Here is a 20,306-nt window from a genome sequence, read left to right as displayed (position 1 = left end):
TTGGTTAATTGGTTTCTTTTCATTACCTCCTTCTATCCGGAGTTGGGATCCTCACACCCAAACATTCTAATTGAGCTGTGATGTTCTATTTACAATCCGTTTCCCAAGATGGTACATTTGAAGAGCTCTTTTCTCGAATACCAGCCCATTCGAGATTCCGAATCTTAGTATGCCTAAATCTAGCACGTCTATAATCTAAGGATTTCTCCTTTCTGATTGATACCACCTCTAAAATGATCCGCGATGACATTTCCATTAAGAATGGTCTCTTTGATCACACCTTCCACGTGTTTCGGATCTATCCGACCGTACCAGATTCCGTGACCAGCCAGGGGATGCGGGTTTCCGGCAGGGTTCTTGAAGGCCGGCGGGAGGTATATAATGACATTGCCCGCGAATTTGTGTCCACCAATATGGCTGATTTGGCCGACTCTCGCCGTACGCGATGCTTCCTGCCCCGATGTAGTGCCCGAGAGCTGTGGCGCCGTGACACTCTCATCGACTGCCGGGTCCGTGAGGACGTCTATACCTGCTCTTGGAAGTTGCCTCTCGAATTCTTCTTGTAAAACAGGTCCGTAGATGCCACATCTCTTATCCCGCTGTCCGTGCCCACAAATTAGGACGAAAACGTCATCTATATCTCGCACGCCGTAGAGCATCTCCTCGTAAGCCGGTTTCCGCAGTAGACGGTCTTTATGTATTGGGGATAGGCCATCGTTCATGGGATGGAGTTTCTCGGGGAGTAGGTAGCCTTTGACTAGGGCTTGTACGGAGTCGAACGAGACTCTCGGGAGGAATGGGATGTATTTGAAGCTAGGGAGGAGATACACGGATGTCGTTTGTACTTCGGGTCGTCTAGATATCGCGGAAGGGAACGAAGTATTTATAATGGAGAGGTTGTGGAAAGGCTGTGGAATCACAACTTGTTAGCTGATATGAGCGTATGGGTGTGTCGGTCTGAAGGAATAACAATACTCACATCACTATATACGCCTCCTCGGCCTACCAATTCCTTAAGGTCGGCAGCGAGGTTATCGCCGCTATTGTCCTCTTCTATACGTGACGCCCAGTCATCTTTGCCAGTACAGATTAAAACTTGTTGCGCATAGGCCGCAATGAGACCATTCAAGTTGCCATTCTTGTCGATACCTTGTCCCCACGGCATCGACGGAGTATCAGCGCAATTGCAAGTTGGTTCGGGACATGTCGGTACCGTATTTAGACTCCGTCGTGTTGTTATTATAGTCGTTGTGGTACTCGTAAGTGGATTCGGAATTAGTTGGTGTTTTCGAGAAGAGGTGATAGCTCGCCTCCACCACGCTCCTCTAACTAACGGTCGCAAAGACATTGCGATAGTATAACAGGATTACAACCTGTATAAAAATGAGTAATTCTAGGGAAAGCCATATCAGCTGTAGGTAAGAATCCACTAGGATTCTTCACCTGGCCTTTTTTTTATAATATTTTTTTTTATCATGTTGATTACGTCTTGGTTGCTCACTGTCCGCGCGGTTGTATTGTACATACCTCCGAGACCGTCGGAATTACGAAATAAAGCGTCCCGATTGGCGCATACGTCATACGTAGATTAATAATCCCTGCTATTTCTATGGTCGCCTACAACTTACAAACACTTTCACCCGAGACATGCACTGTATATCCCGGACTCAACTTCTTTCACCCAACAAATACAAATTGTTTATTTAATGATGCTATGTTCTATTTATTGTTCATAGCGACTCAACGAATCTAGTCTGGAATACCTTTAATCAACTTCAGCGGATGGATGCTTAACCTTCGTCTGCATTGTTGTCTGTTCATTTAGTTGAGCTTGGACGACGAGGGGCTTCTCCGGGAGCATGCCCGCCGCCTTCATGCACTCACGGTACTCAGTCATATTTTTGTTGTACATGTAATTATTCATACATCGAACCCCCTGCGCGAAGCCCTTATCCATGTGCGGTTTATGCTGCTTCGTCAGCGCAACGCGGAGTAAAGCTCCCACCACGAACGGGACGATGGTGAGGACTAAGGCCGTTTTAAGTCCTTCAATGAAACGCATCTTGACGTCTTGTTCTTACGGAAAGGTATGTGACGTTGTTCTAAGTAGTAATTAGAGGAATTGGTTATCGAAGATTTGGATGATAGTACTGATTTGAATGTGTTGGTGTAGCTCTAGATGATAACTAAGTAGAGATTATATGGGATCGCTCTATATTTATATAGAATTGTTGCCCGTACCCGAAGGACAACGATCCGAAACAGCGCTATTGTAATCGTGAAAACTGGTTGTTTCTTTGGGGTTCGGATGTACGCCCACGACTAAGATATGGTGCCACTAACCCTTATTCTAACTGTTTTATAACAAATGGGAGGTGAGCACCCGTAATGCTAATGTCTGTTTCTGGATCGTACTTTTCGAGGCTATCCGAGGGCCCATATTTCTCGCAAAGATACAGCATTTCGTTATAGGCTCTAATAGGGGTTAGCAAGTGGCGCAAAAAGGGGGGCTAAAGATTCCTAACATTTTTCTTGATTGACTGCCTGGATGCCCGGCTGAGTCGTTCAAGTATGGATGGATACTATAAAGGCGGTTACGGTCATCCCATTCTTCTGCTGGCGCTGAAGGCTTGATATGTTGCTGATAATGTTGCATGTAGACTGGTGATTTGAAATGGGTCGCCCATGTACACCGCCAAGTCCCGAACTCCATCTCATTATGAGCATACGTACACCCGGGACTGAGATATCGACATGTCTGTTAGCGACCGATTATTCGTATCCTAAAAGGTCATAGCTTCCATATGTTGTTGGAGAACTCGCATTACCTACTACAACACCGTCAGTCAGGGGTCAACTGCCCAGGAGCATACTAAAGTAGCACTTGAAAGATGAAAATTAAAACAAAAGACGAAGTGGGACACCATGCGTACCTCAAACAATACCGATTTGCCTGTTTCTTTGTCGGTTCCTATATTATGTTCCCATAGATCACCGTGAATCAAGGCCGGGGTAATATGACGGCCCTCGGACTGCAAAACCCCCAATAGTCTCGGAATGACCACATTGATGAGCTGTTCACACGCGGCGTCGAATTGCGGCCAGGCGCCATTGGCCTCGTTATCGTATTTTATAACATCCTTAAGTTGATGCGTGAAGGATTTAGCCCAGCTCGATTCCCACTGCATGAGAAAGGTTAGCGACACGATCTCTGGGCCAATTTAGCGAAGTCGTCTGTCGAGGACGCCCATCGAGATTACATATGTTCCCTCTGGCGGTCACGGTACCTAGGTATCTTACGGTTACTGTACGTTCCATCTTGCCACACACAGTCGGTACGGGATATCCAAACTGACCATTCGAAGAGGTGCCTCGTTGGTGAAGTTCTGCTATTTGGGATACAAAACTGACAGGGTCCGGAGCAGCAGAAAAGTCCATGTCATGGAAATCTCCTAAGAAGAAGTATACCAATGATTTTCCGTCATGGTACTCGCCCCATCCGACCGGCTTCGGCACCAGGCCAGTTACAACATCATTAATGGCGGTCGCAGAGTGATATTCACCTTCGGTTAGGGCTCGAGCGCTGGAACCTGTCGCACACTTATTTATGTTAGATTCGTATGGTGGATGTTATTAGTGTGGGAAAGGAAAATCCTTACCTTCAGGAAATATTTCTTTGAGCTTCCGTCTGGTAAAATGACAGATATTTTCGCTGTCCTTGCCCAAGCTGATACTCCACTCGACTCAGCGGAGATAATTTTAGTACCATTAGGCATAACTGCGGAGACGGTTAATTTAGTAGCTAAGTGTGCCAATATTTTCGAGTGAGCTGTCCATACCATTTAGAACGGCTTGGTTGATGGGAATGTTTCCCCCAATCCCTAATACCCAGCCCGGCGACATAACTCCATAGCCCTATGTCCAGAGACCGCGCAAGTAAAATACCTTAAAAATCATCTGGCGTTTAAGAAAGCTCGAGCTTCTGTTATCCCGGAGGTAACATGTCGTCTATAAAACGGGCGACGAAATATGGCCCCCGTGTTGTTGGTGTCAGTTTACGTTGCATCTCAGTGTCTTGTTGGATGAATGTGGGGGGTGGTGGTTGGTGATTATAAAATTGAGGAGGGGGGGTGGCGCCTCTGAAATGTGAGATATGATGATATGCACGGGGATAAGTGAGGCTATGGATCGGCACTGTGAGCGTCGGGCCGAGTCTTCCTGTCGGCTGCGCCTATCACAGGTTCAGGCTTAGCGAGTGGCTGCATGGGAAACCGAAAGCTCTCAATGGATGGCCAATCTGGGCTGTGCGTACGGCCGAACCAACCTCCCATCGTCATACGCAAAGGAATCATCATCATGTCTACTTATCTCATCGCTAACCTCATCGGCTTACTCGGCGCCTATCGACATCTTTGGAGGACGTAGTATTATCGGGATAGTACCTCTGTAAGAAATGGTTAGTTATTCATAGTGTCTCGAGGCTCCAGAAGGTACCTAACCCCTCACCAGTTCCGGAAGCTATCCAGCCTTAGAAAGAAACGTCGCGATGAAAGTTGTTCATCTCAGACTCCAAGCTCAATACCGTTCGACGTCTCAATTCCAATCCGAGAGGATGTCTCTCAAAGTGATAATGAGACTGGTGCGGGGCCCCTTGGTCTAACCGTGGTATATACACCTAAGGATGTCCCTAAAGCGGATATCATCTTTGTCCATGGACTTGGGGGTACGAGCCGGTGGACATGGTCGAAAAATAAAGATCCAGATTTGTTCTGGCCATTAAAATTCTTACCCCTTGAGGCCGACATCTGTCAGGCTAGAATATTAACCTTTGGTTATAATGCCGAATTTCGTATGAAGGGGAGTGTCAGTACGTCGATACTGGACTTTGCTAAAGATCTATTATATGATATGAAATATGCAAGAGACTACCAAAATGAGGGATTGAACATAGGAGATGTAAGCTTCGATTAAGTTCCTAATATGAGGCGTGGCTGATTCGAATCCCAGGTGCCGTTGATTTTCGTGGTTCATAGCATGGGTGGACTCGTGGTTAAAGAAGTAAGTGGCTGTTCCTTATTCACGGATCTATATGCTCACGATCGATGATTGGAAGGCGTATATTCAGGGTCAGAATGATCCTGAATATGATTCTATCATCAAAGCTGTCTCTGCAATCGTCTTCTTATCTACACCGCACCGTGGTACACATCTCGCTGAGACATTAAACCGAATACTACAATCCACCATGATAATCAGTTCGAAGAACTATATATCTGAGCTTGTAAAAAATTCTCTTACGTTGCAGAGGCTCAACGAACAGTTTCGGCACGTAGCGCCTCGGCTGGACATCGTGTCGTTCTATGAGACTCGGGCTACTTCAATTATGGTTAAAAGCATTGTAGGATGAACTTCCACCAACACTCGTATGCTCGCTAATGTAACGTAGATGGTGTTAGAAAAGGAATCCTCTGTCCTTGGATATCCTGGAGAAATTTCGAGGGCATTGGATGCAGACCATCATGGGGTCTGCAAATTTGACAGTCCTAAAGACCCCAACTATATTGCCGTGAAAAATGTTCTGGTGTCGCTTCTCGAAAAGTGTCGATCGGCTAGTGAGTCGAAGACACTAGTATTGCGAAGTTCAAAGAAATTTCACGATCTCAAATCTTTGCTAGCGATTACGGAGCTCCCCGCTGTTGATTACAGCTTCTTTCGAGACCAATGGGTCATTGGGACCTGCACATGGATTATCGAAGATAAGAAGTTTCTCGAATGGCTCCAGACACCCGAGCCAACATCTCGTCTTCTTTGGGTAAGTGGAGGGCCCGGCACTGGAAAGTCGGTGCTGTCTTCGTTTATCATCAACAATCTTGTGGAGCGAGGTGTTTATTGCCAATATTTCTTCATTAGATTTGGTGATCAGAAGAAACGAACATTGAACTCGCTATTGTGTTCTCTCGCCTACCAACTCGCCCAAGCCATTCCGGAGTTCTCTCAAAAGCTCCTTGATCTTGACGAAGCTACTCACTATGGGGCAATGGCCCATACAACCACTTGGGATCACATTTTCAAATCCATTCTCTTCAGAATAGACGAGCAGAGGCCTCTCTATTGGATAATAGATGGGCTAGATGAAGCAGACGACCCTAGGGGCATCATAAAGACGCTCTCTGAAGTGTCTCGTTCCTCTATCCCGATTAGGATATTGATTGTGGGTCGCAGAATACAGGAGATAGAGTCTGCCTTCCAGACAGTCCCAAGTTCTCTGAATTTTGGTACAATAAATGTTGAGGGACATCAAGAAGACCTACAGCACTACACTCGCCACGAACTTATCTTGCCTGGGAGTCCCGATTTTAAGGAGGGCATTGTGAGCCGTATCGTGCAAGACGCGCAAAACAACTTTCTTGTAAGTTCTGAAGATCGGTACATCTTAGACCGTTATAGTGTTAAAACTAACCATTCAGTGGATACGATTTACTATTAGTAAGTTGAATCAATGTCATCGACGAGCCGACGTTGAGCTTGCACTTCAAGAATTGCCAAACGGTATGGAAGCATTCTATAATCGAATGGCCTCGTCAATTGCTCGGAATCAAATGGAATCGAATAAAGCTTTAGCATTGAACATATTGGAATGTGTTACTTGTTCATTCCGTGGGCTTACAATTGTGGGGTTATCACAAATACTGGACGAGGATAGTTCTGAGTTGCTGGACCTTGGAAGGTCTGTTGTTGACCTGTGTGGTGGATTTTTGGACGTTGACAATGAAGGCAATGTCACGCTAATACATCAAACCGCTCGAGAATACTTGCTTAGCGATAATAATCGCTCGTTCCGTGTCGATCCCGATGTTGCTCATAAGCACATGTTCTTGTGCTGTATGAAGCATCTTATGACCATTGGCCTCCGATCAAAAGTGAACCGGAATGAGACCCCCGAGTTTGTTCACTATGCTTCAAAATGGTGGTCGTCGCATCTGGTATTAACGGCGTATGGTTGCGAACAGATTGAAAGTGTTCTTGAGAAATTCCTAACGAACCACTGGGTACTGACATGGATACATATTGTCGCGACCAACGACCAACAGCAACTACTCATCCAAGTTTCAAAAAATCTCGCGCAGCATTTCCTTAAACAACAAAAAAACAATGCGAAGTACCTTGTGAAGCAGGAACTCCTTGGGGCTTGGTCTACGGATTTTGCGAAGCTCGTAGGAAAATTTGGCGCGGGCTTACGACGAAATCCAGAATCTATATACAAGCAGATTCCCCCCCTTTGCCCAAAGAATTCTTCGATTTACCGTCTTTTTGGGGAAATAGAAGCGAAAAATATTGCAATTTTGGGCGCGCCTTTCCAGAACTGGGGCGACTTAGTTGCGCGCATACCGCTTAATTTGAACGATCAAGCATCAACTATAGTAGCCGCTGCCACTTTAGTCGGCATTGCGACTTCTCGAAATGTATTCATATACAGCTCTTCGACGTTTGATGAAGTGAAGTTCTCTCCTATTCAACATGGGGAGTTCTTACACAGAGCAGAATTCAATAATACGGCTACCTTGCTTGCGACCTATGGTTACCGGACGACAAAGGTATGGGAAACTTCCACCGGGACTTGCAGGGCTTCAGTTGATAATCCTAGCTCCCGCCCAAGGCCTGTCTCTATGGTATTCAAAAACCACGATTCTCTCCTTGTTGGTCATGGTGACAAGTGTTTACGGTTACTCGACCTAAATAAAAAGTCACCGACGTGGCAGCTCGTGGCGAATCTAGATGAACCCGAACTTGAGGGACACTTCCTAAACTTATCAAGTTACATGGCTCTGAGTCAGGATGGGGCACTGGCTGTTGTAGCCTACCGCGGACACCCACTATCAGCATGGGAAGTAGATGGACCAGTACATCTGGGGCACTGTTGGCGAACCCGAGAACAGCTTGCCAGGGGCGAAGTCATCGATGCTGTCTGGCACCCACAGTACCCTGAAGTCTTGGGTCTTTACGTGGAAGGTGTGTTATTCAAATGGAGTCCTTATGACGGCAAGGTGGAAGAAAGGTTTATAGGAGCTTCTAGATTGTCTGTCAGTAAAGATGGAAATTTCCTCGCAACTGGTGATAAGTATGGGATAGTCAAAGTTTTTAACACCACCAACCTTTGTATTCTACACCACTTTACATCTCAGAACTTTGTCCTAGGGTTGACATTTGGTCATGATTACACACGGGTTTACGATATTCGAGCGTCACATTGGAATGTATGGGAGCTAGATTTGCCGATAAAACCTACGGCTCAACCTACATACAGTGGTGAAACCGAAAGCGACCGCCAAAATATCTCTATTGTCTCTACAAAAAATTTCTGTCAAGCTTGGGCGGAGGGGTCTATTATAGCGCTCGCAACCTCGCCGACGGGCCGACTCTATAGTTATGGCACGGATATGGGAAGAGTGTGCCTCGTTGATTTACACAATGGACGACAGTTTACTATCCACCCTCCCCGGGGTCGCTTGCAGATTCTAGAGATGAGTTGGAGCCATGACGGCAGATACATAAGCTTTTCAGATGCTAGCAAAACGGTCTTTATTAAGTCGGTGGCTTTGGAGGAAGGCTCCTCGGAGCCAGTTTTAGAAACGGTGGTGAAAATTTCAATGAGAGAGATTTCTGCGGGGCCCATCACACAATTGCTGTTTCACCCAAAATCGAGTCGCCTCTTGGTCTCGACTTTCCATAATGTTCACACAATCTCGCTTTTGTCGCTGTCCGTGGATAGATCGCTAGAGCTAGTTGGACCAAAATGTCAATGGATTGCTCATCCAAGAAACCCGGAGTTGATCATAGGTTTTGGAACCGACCGGATACAAATTATGGATTGGAATCTAGCCATAGCCCAAACATATCACACAACATCAAGTTATTATATGAGCTCCCGTCCTATGAAAATAGTCGCCACTCGAAATGAAAACCATATATTAGTACAAGCGCGGCTTCAAGACCGCTGTCTACAACACTCTCTCCATTGCTTCAGAGTCTCGGATCTTTTGGTACCGACCGGGGTGACGCCGGACGCTGAACAGAAACCGGAACCGAGAGTAATAACTCCAATCGACTTCCCTGATATGCCATCCAAATTTATGTACCTACTTTCTTCCCAATTTCAGAATCGCATTGTGTTTCTTGCTGAAAACCTTTGCATTTATTCTTACCAACTTCCCACACATCCTGGGGCGTTAACAACTGTCCCGGTATCTTGGTCTAACAGTGGCGTTATCACTACAGACTCATCTTTTCATTCCAATCGGCGAAAGGAGGACGCCGTTGCCCAAAACTTCAGTGAAATATTCACTCTCCCAGGAGATTGGATTGAGAAGCAATGGGCAGATATACCTCTCCTATGTACCGTATGGGAAGTGGAAAAAGTATTCCTATGCGTAAAAGATGGGGGAGTGATCGCCGTCAGGTGTCCGGCCCTGGTATAATGCATTTCAAACAAGGTACTTCACGTCGATCCTCACCGGTATCCATCGCCCAACCGGTACCTATTTCGCATATACTCCAAATATATTCAAGTGGCTATACGTAGATCCGAGTCTATACTTCGCTGTCTCCATCGCGTCCCTACTTGATAATCGACGAGGAAGAGAGCTGCAACGACTAAACAGAGTCCGCCCATGAACGTGAACGTCCAACCAATGCTTATCGCATCAATCAAATTTTGTAGGAAAGATATTGTGATTGCTGCAAAAGTACATCGCACGATGTTACTAGAGGCTTGAGCGGCTGCTGGCGTCCGGTGATTCTTGTCTACTAGAAGGGTATTATAGACCTAGGAGTGGTATCATCAATTTGGAATGTGCGTAAAGAGGGGGCGGGGCAACTCACGCTGAAGTCGAGTTGCATACACAAGCCTGCGACGAACTGAAGACTGAGAGGGATCGCGATGTGCTAATTCGCATTAGCTTTACATACGATTAATGCGAAGAGTAAAATACCGACATGGTGGTAATGCAAGGTCCACCCAAAAGCGACGATTGAGGCCGTGGTCACAATTAATGGTATCCATATAACACTGAGGCGCGCTTTTTCGATCGGGAAATCATCCAAATCATCTCCAACCACCTTATCCGTCGATAGACCTCGCTTCACTCTAGCTTTTCGATATGCTGTGTCAAGAAGCGGGCCCGAAAAGAAGGTAGACACCATTCCCCCAAGTCCAAAAGGAAGGTATATAATCCCGGCCTGCCACTGGTTGAGGTTGTATATATCAATGAATAGAACCGAAAGTGAGGCGTTAATGCATGTATATACGACATAAAGTAAACCGCAACCAAAGATGATGACCGCGTTATCCTTTCGTATAAGTATAGTGAGGGACTTTAAGGGGTTTGGCATCCGACGCTTTTGCTTTACGACTTGGTCGCTTGCTTCCCAGTGGCGCATCAACTTCGGAACCGGTAGTCTTAAGTGTTTAGGAGGTCTGATGGACCCATTTCCTACGATTCTTCGTGACGTTTCCGGGAGAAACAAGACCATAATCGTCAAGCACAGTCCCGCGGCGATCGAGAGGAACCAGAAAATCCACGTCCAACCAGCGGCATAACTCAGGCTTCCACCTAAGATGGGCCCGATACTCGGCGCTATTGTTATACTTGAAAGCAATAATTCCGTAAGAGATTAGTTGAGATATTTGAGGTTGATTCCGAAATTGACGTACGCAAAAGATACCGCACTGACGAAAGAGCCCCTTTCCGCGGGAGATGCGACGTCGGTGATTACCCCATACGCAATGGAAAATGTCCCTAGAGGTAACTGATCTCAGCCAAAATAATTACTAGATAAATTCTACTAGATTCATACCAGAAATTGCTAAAGCTTGTAGCACACGTAGACCTAAAAGTGCACTGTACGACTTCGATGAAGCAATAGCAATATTAGACACGACATAGAGACTCAAAGTAACCATATAAACGGGCCGTCTGCCAAGCACATCCGCAGCATCGCCGACAAGAGTCGGGGCTATCATCGCTACCGCCATGTATGAAGTAATGGTTAAGTTAATTTTGTCTACCGAGACGGACAGATCTTCCGATAGGAGGTGCACGGCTGGGAAGTAGATGAAGCTGCTCAGTGTCGAGAACCAGGCCGCGTACGAGACCATTGAGATGATACACCATTTTTCGGTCTTGGTGAACACTGAATAATTGTACACAGCTTCCGCGACCATCGGCGTGTCTTGAAATCCCTTGGCGGCCATCTTTTGCTTCCTTCACTAGGATAGGAATAGGCGATGGTTGATTGAACACAATCAAGATGATTTTATCTGCTCCGCCGTCCCGACCCCGCATGATCTCCGGAGGCCGATATACGGCGGCTCTCACCAACAAAAGCTCTGTTGGATCGTGGATCTTGCGGCTCGACCCGAAGGTTGGATTGCCATTGGCCAATTGAAATTTTCCGCGCCTTTTGTCATGATAACATGAATGAAGCTATCTACTACATGGTTGTCGCGGGAGTGTGTAGGTAGTTCCCTCACAATCCAAGCATAAATTCAGAACCACATACCCCTCGGAGGCAAATTATGCATAAAACCCAGCCCGGAAGCATTAACCAGGTGTATCTCTCGGTCAATCAATACTTTATATCAAGTTCTCAGGACCAGCTTTACGTTACATGCGCTACAAGTCTAATTATACCAGGGTCCAACCAGATACCGTATCTCGACCTTACGATTCGGGCAGGTGGTTATGAACCCAGGGGACCTGACCTATCACATGCAATCTTTTGGCGGATGATCGACAAGTATAGATCGGATCCGTCGATCTCGGTCTCCTGAAATGAACAAGCGACTTATAAACAGATGAGCCCCTGAGTTAAATAAATAGGTATTGCTGATATGTTGTGGGGTGCTGGTTGTCTTCTTTCTTGGCCATTTCTCATCCGGACGATATTAGAAAAATGAAGTTTGCAGGCTTCACGGCGGTCGTCGCGGCGACAGCAGCTTCAGTTGTGGCAGCAGATGGCTCGGCGGGTTGCGGTAAGACCGACGCGATACCTGATATCTACCGCGGGTTGACGAGTAGCGGACGGCTGCGGACATATTCAATCCACCTACCGAGCAATTACAGCGAGTCATCGCCGTACCCGGTGGTTCTCGGGTTCCATGGTTCTAGCAGCGTTGGGTTATTCTTTGAAGCCGACACGAAAATGAGCGAGGATCGATTCAGCGCAAATGTATGTACTTTTGGATGCCCCCGAGTCCCAAAAAAGAGGTGCTAATTGAAACATAGAAAATCATGGTCTATCCCGACGGCGTCGGCGTAAGTATCCATTAATGTACTTTAAATGAATTGATCGACTGAGATTTTAACCGTAGGGCGCATGGGCTGGCGCGAATTACTCCGAGGTATCAGTTGATGAGGACCTGCAGTTCGTATCGGACCTCCTCGATGACGTCCGGGGCGCATACTGTGTAGATGATAGCCGGATCTATGCGACAGGGTGAGTTGCCTGTCGTCTTACACTTACAAATTGCCTAACCGAAAAAATAGCATGTCCATAGGCGGCGGCTTCGTCAACACCATTGCCTGCAGTGCAGTAGGCGACAATTTCGCGGCCTTCGCGCCCGCATCTGGGTCATACTATACAGATGACGACGCCGCGCATGGAAATTGTGCGCCGGCGCGAAACCCGCTACCGTTATTGGAGGTGCACGGTGGTAGTGACGAGAGTGTGAAGTATGATGGTGGAGATGGTGAGGGCGGCGAAGAACCATCTATTGAAACATGGCTTGGCTGGTGGGCACAGCGAAATGGGTGCGACGATAGCACTAAAAGCGTTGAAGACAGCTTCGATGGGGACGTGCATCATACCGGTTGGTCGTGTGGCGGTACCGACGGTGTGTTGCAGCATTGGAAGGTTGATGATATGGGTGAGTCTGTTCTGAGGTCTTGTATCTCATGTGCAATGAGTAACTTCTGCTAACATTGAACTGTGTAGGCCATTGCTGGGCCTCGACTGAGATCAACTTTTCCCAAATCTCGGTGGGCGAGGGCCCGACACATATCCAGGCGTCGCAGATTATTATGGATTTCTTCGACAAGTTTACTAAGCCGTAAAGAACTTCAGATACGGATAGGTATACTTAGGATATTGTTTTGTGTAGATGTGGTTGTATAATATTGATTGTAAATATTCCGTTTGGGTCGCAGTGGAAACACCGGTGGAGAGTGTCAACCTCTACGTATGAAGATAGCCCTTTCAGCCCAATTCTCAATTTCGTAGTCGACGTTGTCGTTGCCAAATTGACTCTGCGCCATCTCGATCACGCGATTGGCCTGTGCCTGGTCTCCTACCTCAAGGACAATGAACCGTGGCTGGAGCATCTGCGAGACTTCGAATATCCTAGCGTAGAAAACATCTTCCGGTCGGACATTCGGTATAGAAAAGGAATGCGAGACCGTGGGTGATGGAACCAAGGCGAGCTTAGGTTCGTAATTGCGCACCGAGCGCTGTGTATCATAGTTGAAACCTTTAGCTGAGATATACGGCGGGTTGGACACGAGGATATCCACTCCTCTAGTCTCAATTGCTCGCTTTGCTTGTGGGAATAGCGACGATATCCATTCATCGGAGAAAATATCAGCTCTTTCGAACTGAATATTCTGCGCTGGATCTTCGGAGAGTAGACCTCTTCGCTTATTTTCCTTCAAGTTCTCGGTCGCGAGTGCGACAGCCTTGGGATCAATGTCAATCCCCGCGACGCTTATCCTAGGGAATTCTTCCCGTAGTCGCGAATGTAGCAATAGTGGGATGCACCCGGTCCCGGTACACAGATCCAAAATCGTCAGATCCGGTCGCTCCTCGTTGCCATCTTCCCACTCAATGAGTTCCGCAAGCCTTAAAACCCAAGTTTCTGTGTCGTGCCTCGGGATCAGTACTCCTGGCCGACACTTAATCTCCAAGTCGCCGAACGGTTGTGAGCCTAGGACATACTGTAGGGGATATCCGGTACCTCTCTTTCGACAGAGTTTGGTCACTAACTTATTTTTATTTCCCAAAGAAGTTCGCCATATTTTTTTGTCGACATTGACATTGACGTTGGTTTGACTGTGATTGAAATATGGTAAGGAATCTACGTGCTCGCGAATCCAGCGCAACTCGTCTCGCGCCGAGGTCAAGTCCCTACACGCTGGCAGCAGTGTCGCGAGGTGTAGCTCAACCGCCCACGCGCGTCGAAATAACGACGGCGGCAGGCGTGGCATTTATCTACCTTCTACGCCGCGGAAACGGGACCGCTAGGATTTAGTATCCCGGCGGACGAGACGGTTTCTAAAGGCGTGGTGATAGGGAAGAAATTGGGAATAAGATGGAGTGAGCCGGCTCAGAGTTTTTATTAATTTTCATTTTTCATTCTTTACAGTGCGTGGGTAGGAAGCAAGATACTGTATTTCCTAAGCGCTATAAATGCGGAATATAGGGCGTCGTGTTTCAATGAGTTTCGTAGATTGGCCTCTATAATGGGTGAAGTTGGAGAATTTAGGTAGCTATTTTACTGCAATTCCAGTGGGGAATACGCTCCAACTATAGCGGGACCTCACAGTGCTAAGAATCTGGGGTAGTACAGCGCATGCCTTTCAGGGTTGAGTCTTAAACTCCTAACCCTGGGAATGGCTACCCCTAACTAAAACCCCAACCCTAACCCGAGCCCCAGCGCCATTCCAACCCCAACACTCTAACCCTCGTGTGACCCCAACCAATCCAAGTGCTGCGATCGACTACGGCCCTAAAACTTATTGGAATGCAGGTAACTTCAGCGCTCCACGCCCTGTATGAATAGCCTGGAACTTTGGCATATGTGCGCTATTACGTAAACACCATCAGTAACTTTAGCGCCTAAGTCCCCCAAACAGACGTGCAAAAGACAATCATAACAATGGATGGCATCACTGGCATCGGCCAACATTCAGTAAATATTTACATCATCGCATCATTTTTTTCATACCTATATACAACATCCATCCATTTTTAATACATACAATCAGGCATTGAGTCGGGTATCTAACCTCCCCTCCCCCCTCCTCCCTTTTTCCATTTACGCACTCCCCTTCGGAACCGTATAATTAGCAACCGCACCACCCTTCACAACAACCACCTTCGTCGCCTTACGAATATCCACATTCCCAACGAGTCTAGCACTCGCATCCTCAGACTCAAGGATTTGCTCCGTAACCCATTGCCGGAACTCCTCGCTTTCAGGTGCTATGTCCGTTGGCTTCGCCGGGATATCCACCGTGCACCGCCATCTCCCGTTCACCTGGACGGCGCACTGGATATGATCTAGCGCCTGGGGCTGTGCTAGGAGTTCTAGCGATCCGTCTGATGTGGGCCAAGTATTTACACCTTCTGTGAATACGCTTTCGCTGTTGGGGTTGAGGATGCTCCAACATTCCTCAGCGAATGCTGGCGTGATAGGTGCTGTCATCCGTATAAGTCGAAGGGCAGCTTCTCGTTTGATTATATCCGAAGCCGCTTTATTGTCGATGAGTACATTCGTGAGACCCATTAAGCTAGGAACCACGGTGATGAGGGAGTGCACTTTTTCCATTGCATTGGTGACGGCAATAATGGTCTCTTGTGTTTTACGCCAGACCTCTACGTCCGCGGCCCGTTGCGCTGCTTTCTTTTTATCCGCGCCCTCGAGCTTTTTGAAGTAGGTTTCTGCATTGAATTCGCCACTGATTGCATGAGACGACTCTCCTGCTTCCTGGATCCTTCGAACGAGATCATGTAGACGGCGCAACCAGCGTGTAACACCATGTATCCTATCTTCATCCCAATTCAGGACCTCATCAACAGGTGCCTGGAAGAGAATATGCGCTCTCGTGGCATCGGATCCGTACTTCGCAATGAAACCACCTGGATCCACGCCATTATGTTTAGACTTAGACATTTTTTCAAATGTAACCGTCGCAGTCTTTCCCGATGCGACTACTTTTGGCTGGGATGGATTTGATAAGTCTACCTCATCTGGCTTTAGGAAGCGACCGCTGTCGGGGTCTGAGTATGTTTTTCCGTGCACCATACCTTGTGTGATGAGCCGTTTAAAAGGCTCTCCTGAGAAGTTGAGTAGCGAATCAAGAGACGCTGCCTTTCCGCCGCTAGCCTTGGTATCAGGATACATAATACCCATAACTGCTTTGTAGATAAATCTAGCGTATAGAAGATGGAGAATAGCGTGCTCAACTCCACCGATATAGATGTCAACCGGAAGGTAATTCTTAGCTGCAGCCTCAGACACCGGCATCTTAGAATTCTTAGGATCCGGAAACCTCATGTAATACCAACTAGAATCCACGAAGGTGTCCATTGTGTCAGTGTCTCTCTTAGCCGGGCCATGACATTTTGGACAAGAGGTGTTGACCCAGTCCGTAGCAGACTCCAATGGGTTACCAGCTCGGCCATTCGCCCAATGGTTATCAACCTTAGGTAAAGTAACGGGGAGTTGGTCATCTGGAACAGGCTGGGGGCCACACGTATCGCAATGGATGATTGGGATAGGTGTGCCCCAGTATCTCTGCCTGCTAATCAGCCAGTCTCGGATTCTCCATTTGGTGGTACTTTCCGCGAGGTTTGTGGTATCCCTAAGTCGGGAGACAATACCCCTTGCTGCAGCATCAGATGATACTCCAAAATAGGGACCGGCGATAGGGGTCATATAGCCCGCCTCTAAATAAGGTTTATTCTTGAGGGTGGAGGTAGCACCATCTGCTAAAGGCGAGACGGCATATTTGAGGGTTTCACCGGGACGATGTGCTTCCCAGAACGCATGGTCCCTTGCATCGTGAGCTGGAACTCCCATGATCGCTCCTGTTTCGTAATCCCCTCTAACAAAAGGTGTTACATAAACAGGGAGAGGTTCGACGCTTGTGCCTTGAATATCGCTAAGAAAAGAGAGTGGATTGGTCGCTTTGAGATAAGGGATCTGGTAAGCTTCTGTGGTATCGGGAGGAAGGTCCTTTGCCCATTCCACGAAGTCACGCAGTTTCGGATCTTCTTGCGCAATCTGCTGTACCAAAGCCGAATTAGGCGACAAGGCGACGAACTGGGTTGCAAAAATGGTTTCTGGTCTAGTTGTGTAAATCTTCAGCTTTTGAGACTTAGATGTATCATCCCTAGTATACGTAAGGAACTCGTAATAGGCACCCTCGGTCCGACCCAGCCAATTCTTTTGCATGGTCAAGACCCTCTCGGGCCAAGCATCGTCCACTGCCAGTTTCTCTAGGTCTCGCAATAGCGACTCCTTGAACTTTGTGATATGGAAGAACCACTGTTTAAGCTCACGCTGAACGATCTTCGCACCCGATCTCCATGATCGACCATCCGCGTCGACCTGTTCGTTAGCTAACACGGTATTGTCAACAGGATCCCAGTTTACAGTTGCTTTTCTCTGGCTTACGAAGCCATGCTCGCGAAGCAATAAAAATATTTTTTGTGTGTGCTTATAGAATTCTGGATCGCACGTTGCAAATTCCTACGCAACGATCAATATTTAGCGTTATATTACTATAAAGGCATATATCTAGACGAACCCGTGACCAATCGAAACTCGCATTCATCAATTCAAGTTGTTCCTTCATACGCGCGATGTTGTCTCTCGTCCAGACGGCAGGGTCAATGCCATGCTCAATTGCCGCATTTTCAGCGGGCAACCCGAAGGCATCCCAGCCCATTGGTAGAAGCACATCATGACCCTGCAATCTGCGAAAGCGCGCTATCACATCGGCTATGGTATATACTCGAAGATGTCCCAGATGTAAGTTTCCCGACGGATATGGAAACATAGACAGGATGTACATGCGTTCGTTGGCAGGTCGAGAATCGTCATGCTTGAGCGTAGGAGCACCAGTACGAGCTTCTTCGTCCCGGCGCCCGCATCGGTTCGGTATTTGACGCCATTTTCGGTCTATAGCGGGTAGCAAGTCGAGGCGCGCATTTGCATACGATCGCAAGAGAATCGAGTTTCGGGGAGTCGTCGACCAGATACTCGCAAGCTTCAATTGCGGCCGCGGTTGACCTACGAACTTCCTCGCTACAGAATACATCGAGTACCTCGCATGTTCACTGTCGCGCGAGAGAGAAGCTTGCCCAGCGAAATACAGCAAGCTGATAAAATATGAAGGTAGACAGATTCCCCTCTAAAATTTTTTTGGAAGTGGGAAAAAAACGAAGCGGCAGTGATTACATAATACATATACATAGATGACATAATCTTGTTATTATGTAATTAGCTAGCTCTTGATTACCTAAAATAGGTGGATGGCATAAGGAATGACATAGCACAGTTACACAACTGTTGATGAGTCATCAAGATATACACATGTACATATTTGTCCACGACTTTTTGAGAGGTTTTTAATTTTTCAATTTTCTTCACCCGATTTTTACTATATGATTCATCCCATTTGCAAACTTGTGGATATTACCTACCTATGTACCTGCGTAGGTATAGTAGCGCAGCTACATCAAAGTTATCTACTACTATCTGTCCTGATATCTCGCCTAGCCGGTAATAGACCTTACATCATGCTACAGTTCTGATTATACTCGCCATCCGATGATGATGGGTCCGGGTCCATACCACTAACATCAGTAGAATAGACCCCAGACGCCTCCAACTCCGCATCGGTTGGCGGGCATACCTTAGAAATGTATAACCTAGAAATCTCTTCATCTAAGTTGAGGAAATCACCCTGGTGTTCTACGCTAACATCCAGCTTTTCAACTCTTCTGATTTCATTGTAGATCCTCTTGACCTTCTCGGTGCTAATGGCGACTAGATCTTGAGTCATTGCGATATGCTTGAACATATCATGCACATAAGGCTTAATGTCCTCAACCTCACGAGGAATACTGTAATAGTCAATCTCGTAATAGTGGCTCTGTGCGGCGATGAGTGCTCGCCACGTCTGTCTAAGGTCAACACCCCATTGCTGAACAACACTTGAGGGGAGTTGCTCTGCTTTCTCGCCAGCAATCTGGATTTTGACATCAGATAGGAAGTCACAGTAGTTTCTACTGAGTTCCCGGTACTTGGGCATGAGGTCTTCGCCGTCCTCTGCAGTCTTTGCCTTCTTGAAGAGCTCGGAAAGCTCATGCTCAATCTCAAACCCCTTGTTCACAAGAGCTTGAGTTTGGCTGGACAGCTCATCATAGGTAACACTGTTACCCCAGAATTCGTTGATGTGCTCCATCGTCTGCGACTGTGCCATGGTTACGAAATAATTACTTGTTTCCTGTGTATGGTAATTACGAGGGGGATTTGGTCTGATATCTTGATCCTGTTTTTTAGTAGATAAGTTTGCAATTTTGTGTAGTCTGAACTGCGAACTTCAACTCCAAGTGCGCTTCTGGCGACATTTATATATTACCTACCTAGGTAGGCAGGCTTTGAACTCTTAGTTTAACAATGTCATTCATCACGATACAATGCAAGTCATAGAGCCTTTCTAATACATAACAACGCACTTCTTTCACTACTGGTATACAATGCTATTTAACTTAGATTCGATACAAAAATATTGTTAATGCTCAACAAATAGTGTTAGGGTTGGTTACTATTAGTAAGAACAAAGCCTCATCTTAAACAAAAGTGTATTAGTATAGGTACCTAAGATTATACCGAGGGTATTCGTCGGTAATAAAGTAGTGAAGGCTGTCTTTAGCGTGTAACTCTTAACCCATTGTATTTTACCCCTGTTAATCGGCCCGAATGGGTTGCTATACGCTTCAACCTTATACTATCATATGCATAGTTTAATGGGCTTTGTATACTATAATATGAAAAATAGGGTCTTACACAATCTTAATAACCTTTAGTAATGAATAGTGGATTTGTTCATTATAGAGAAGTGATTGGCTTTTATGGTGCTTACCAATTACATACATAGATAAAAAGGGGTTGGTTCAACATAAGGGTATATGCCAGGCAATAATTATGAATTTTTTTTCTTATTTTCGTGTCTCGCGCGGGCGAAGAATATCAAGCGTTTCCGAGGGAATACTAGCGTATTCACCCTTCCGAGATGAATACCTCATCGAGGTGATTATGTACTGATGTATTGGAATGTGTTTCGATACGAAGAAGAGGCCAGAGCACCATACGATAGACTCCCAAAGAGCAAATAATCAAAATGGGGAACCCCTTTGTATACAAAGAGGTCCTTATAACATATGAGTATCTATATTTCACCTCCCTTTCCAATATAGCTCCTTCGGCTAGCTTTGACAGAAAAATCGTTAATCTGTCGTGC

General features: G+C 46.6%; 9 protein-coding genes across 9 annotated transcripts; 2 read left to right on the top strand and 7 right to left on the bottom strand.

Annotated features, from left to right (window-relative positions):
- Window positions 1-1,532, bottom strand: F4822DRAFT_396771 (FMI1 protein). The gene is made up of 2 exons (XM_051457558.1): window positions 980-1,532; window positions 1-908 (listed from the first exon to the last, which is right to left on the bottom strand). Exons 1-2 carry the CDS (start codon window positions 1,346-1,348, stop codon window positions 189-191), a joined length of 1,089 nt encoding a protein of 362 aa, XP_051317221.1. The 5' UTR covers window positions 1,349-1,532; the 3' UTR covers window positions 1-188.
- A 128-nt stretch (window positions 1,533-1,660) lies between these two features.
- On the bottom strand, window positions 1,661-4,095 carry F4822DRAFT_396751 (Fructosamine kinase-domain-containing protein). The gene is made up of 6 exons (XM_051457557.1): window positions 3,840-4,095; window positions 3,660-3,778; window positions 3,301-3,600; window positions 2,935-3,182; window positions 2,526-2,741; window positions 1,661-2,475 (listed from the first exon to the last, which is right to left on the bottom strand). The coding sequence occupies exons 1-6, from the start codon at window positions 3,901-3,903 to the stop codon at window positions 2,346-2,348; spliced, it is 1,077 nt and encodes a 358-aa protein (XP_051317219.1). The 5' UTR covers window positions 3,904-4,095; the 3' UTR covers window positions 1,661-2,345.
- F4822DRAFT_427297 (uncharacterized protein) lies at window positions 1,766-2,062 on the bottom strand (the record flags this gene model as incomplete). Its single annotated transcript, XM_051460713.1, has 2 exons — window positions 1,766-1,870; window positions 1,934-2,062. The coding sequence occupies 2 exons, from the start codon at window positions 2,060-2,062 to the stop codon at window positions 1,766-1,768; spliced, it is 234 nt and encodes a 77-aa protein (XP_051317220.1).
- A 193-nt stretch (window positions 4,096-4,288) lies between the features above and the next one.
- F4822DRAFT_427295 (uncharacterized protein) lies at window positions 4,289-9,476 on the top strand (the record flags this gene model as incomplete). Its single annotated transcript, XM_051460712.1, has 6 exons — window positions 4,289-4,438; window positions 4,510-4,956; window positions 5,008-5,058; window positions 5,114-5,398; window positions 5,447-6,409; window positions 6,468-9,476. 6 exons carry the CDS (start codon window positions 4,289-4,291, stop codon window positions 9,474-9,476), a joined length of 4,905 nt encoding a protein of 1,634 aa, XP_051317218.1.
- A 43-nt stretch (window positions 9,477-9,519) lies between these two features.
- Window positions 9,520-11,601, bottom strand: F4822DRAFT_185932 (multidrug resistance protein). The gene is made up of 5 exons (XM_051453481.1): window positions 10,855-11,601; window positions 10,712-10,796; window positions 9,994-10,645; window positions 9,880-9,942; window positions 9,520-9,823 (listed from the first exon to the last, which is right to left on the bottom strand). The coding sequence occupies exons 1-5, from the start codon at window positions 11,249-11,251 to the stop codon at window positions 9,563-9,565; spliced, it is 1,458 nt and encodes a 485-aa protein (XP_051317217.1). The 5' UTR covers window positions 11,252-11,601; the 3' UTR covers window positions 9,520-9,562.
- Window position 11,602: 1 nt separating this feature from the next.
- Window positions 11,603-13,169, top strand: F4822DRAFT_185923 (carbohydrate esterase family 1 protein). Its single transcript, XM_051453479.1, has 5 exons — window positions 11,603-12,228; window positions 12,285-12,314; window positions 12,371-12,495; window positions 12,546-12,925; window positions 12,994-13,169. Exons 1-5 carry the CDS (start codon window positions 11,953-11,955, stop codon window positions 13,110-13,112), a joined length of 930 nt encoding a protein of 309 aa, XP_051317216.1. The 5' UTR covers window positions 11,603-11,952; the 3' UTR covers window positions 13,113-13,169.
- F4822DRAFT_185924 (S-adenosyl-L-methionine-dependent methyltransferase) lies at window positions 13,170-14,432 on the bottom strand. The gene has a single exon (XM_051453480.1). The coding sequence runs from the start codon at window positions 14,256-14,258 to the stop codon at window positions 13,227-13,229; it is 1,032 nt and encodes a 343-aa protein (XP_051317215.1). The 5' UTR covers window positions 14,259-14,432; the 3' UTR covers window positions 13,170-13,226.
- Window positions 14,433-14,779: 347 nt separating this feature from the next.
- On the bottom strand, window positions 14,780-18,190 carry F4822DRAFT_396720 (leucyl-tRNA synthetase). The gene is made up of 2 exons (XM_051457556.1): window positions 17,586-18,190; window positions 14,780-17,527 (listed from the first exon to the last, which is right to left on the bottom strand). The coding sequence occupies exons 1-2, from the start codon at window positions 18,096-18,098 to the stop codon at window positions 15,089-15,091; spliced, it is 2,952 nt and encodes a 983-aa protein (XP_051317214.1). The 5' UTR covers window positions 18,099-18,190; the 3' UTR covers window positions 14,780-15,088.
- A 250-nt stretch (window positions 18,191-18,440) lies between these two features.
- Window positions 18,441-19,486, bottom strand: F4822DRAFT_396718 (uncharacterized protein). Its single transcript, XM_051457555.1, has one exon. It carries the CDS (start codon window positions 19,263-19,265, stop codon window positions 18,573-18,575), a length of 693 nt encoding a protein of 230 aa, XP_051317213.1. The 5' UTR covers window positions 19,266-19,486; the 3' UTR covers window positions 18,441-18,572.
- Between the last annotated feature and the right edge of the window lie 820 nt (window positions 19,487-20,306).

The sequence above is a fragment of the Hypoxylon trugodes genome, assembly GCF_022578975.1.
Source record: "Hypoxylon trugodes strain CBS 135444 unplaced genomic scaffold F4822scaffold_3, whole genome shotgun sequence".
Lineage (NCBI taxonomy): Eukaryota > Fungi > Ascomycota > Sordariomycetes > Xylariales > Hypoxylaceae > Hypoxylon > Hypoxylon trugodes.
Note: the sequence above shows the minus strand (reverse complement) of the source record. Positions and strands in the feature narration are given on the sequence as shown.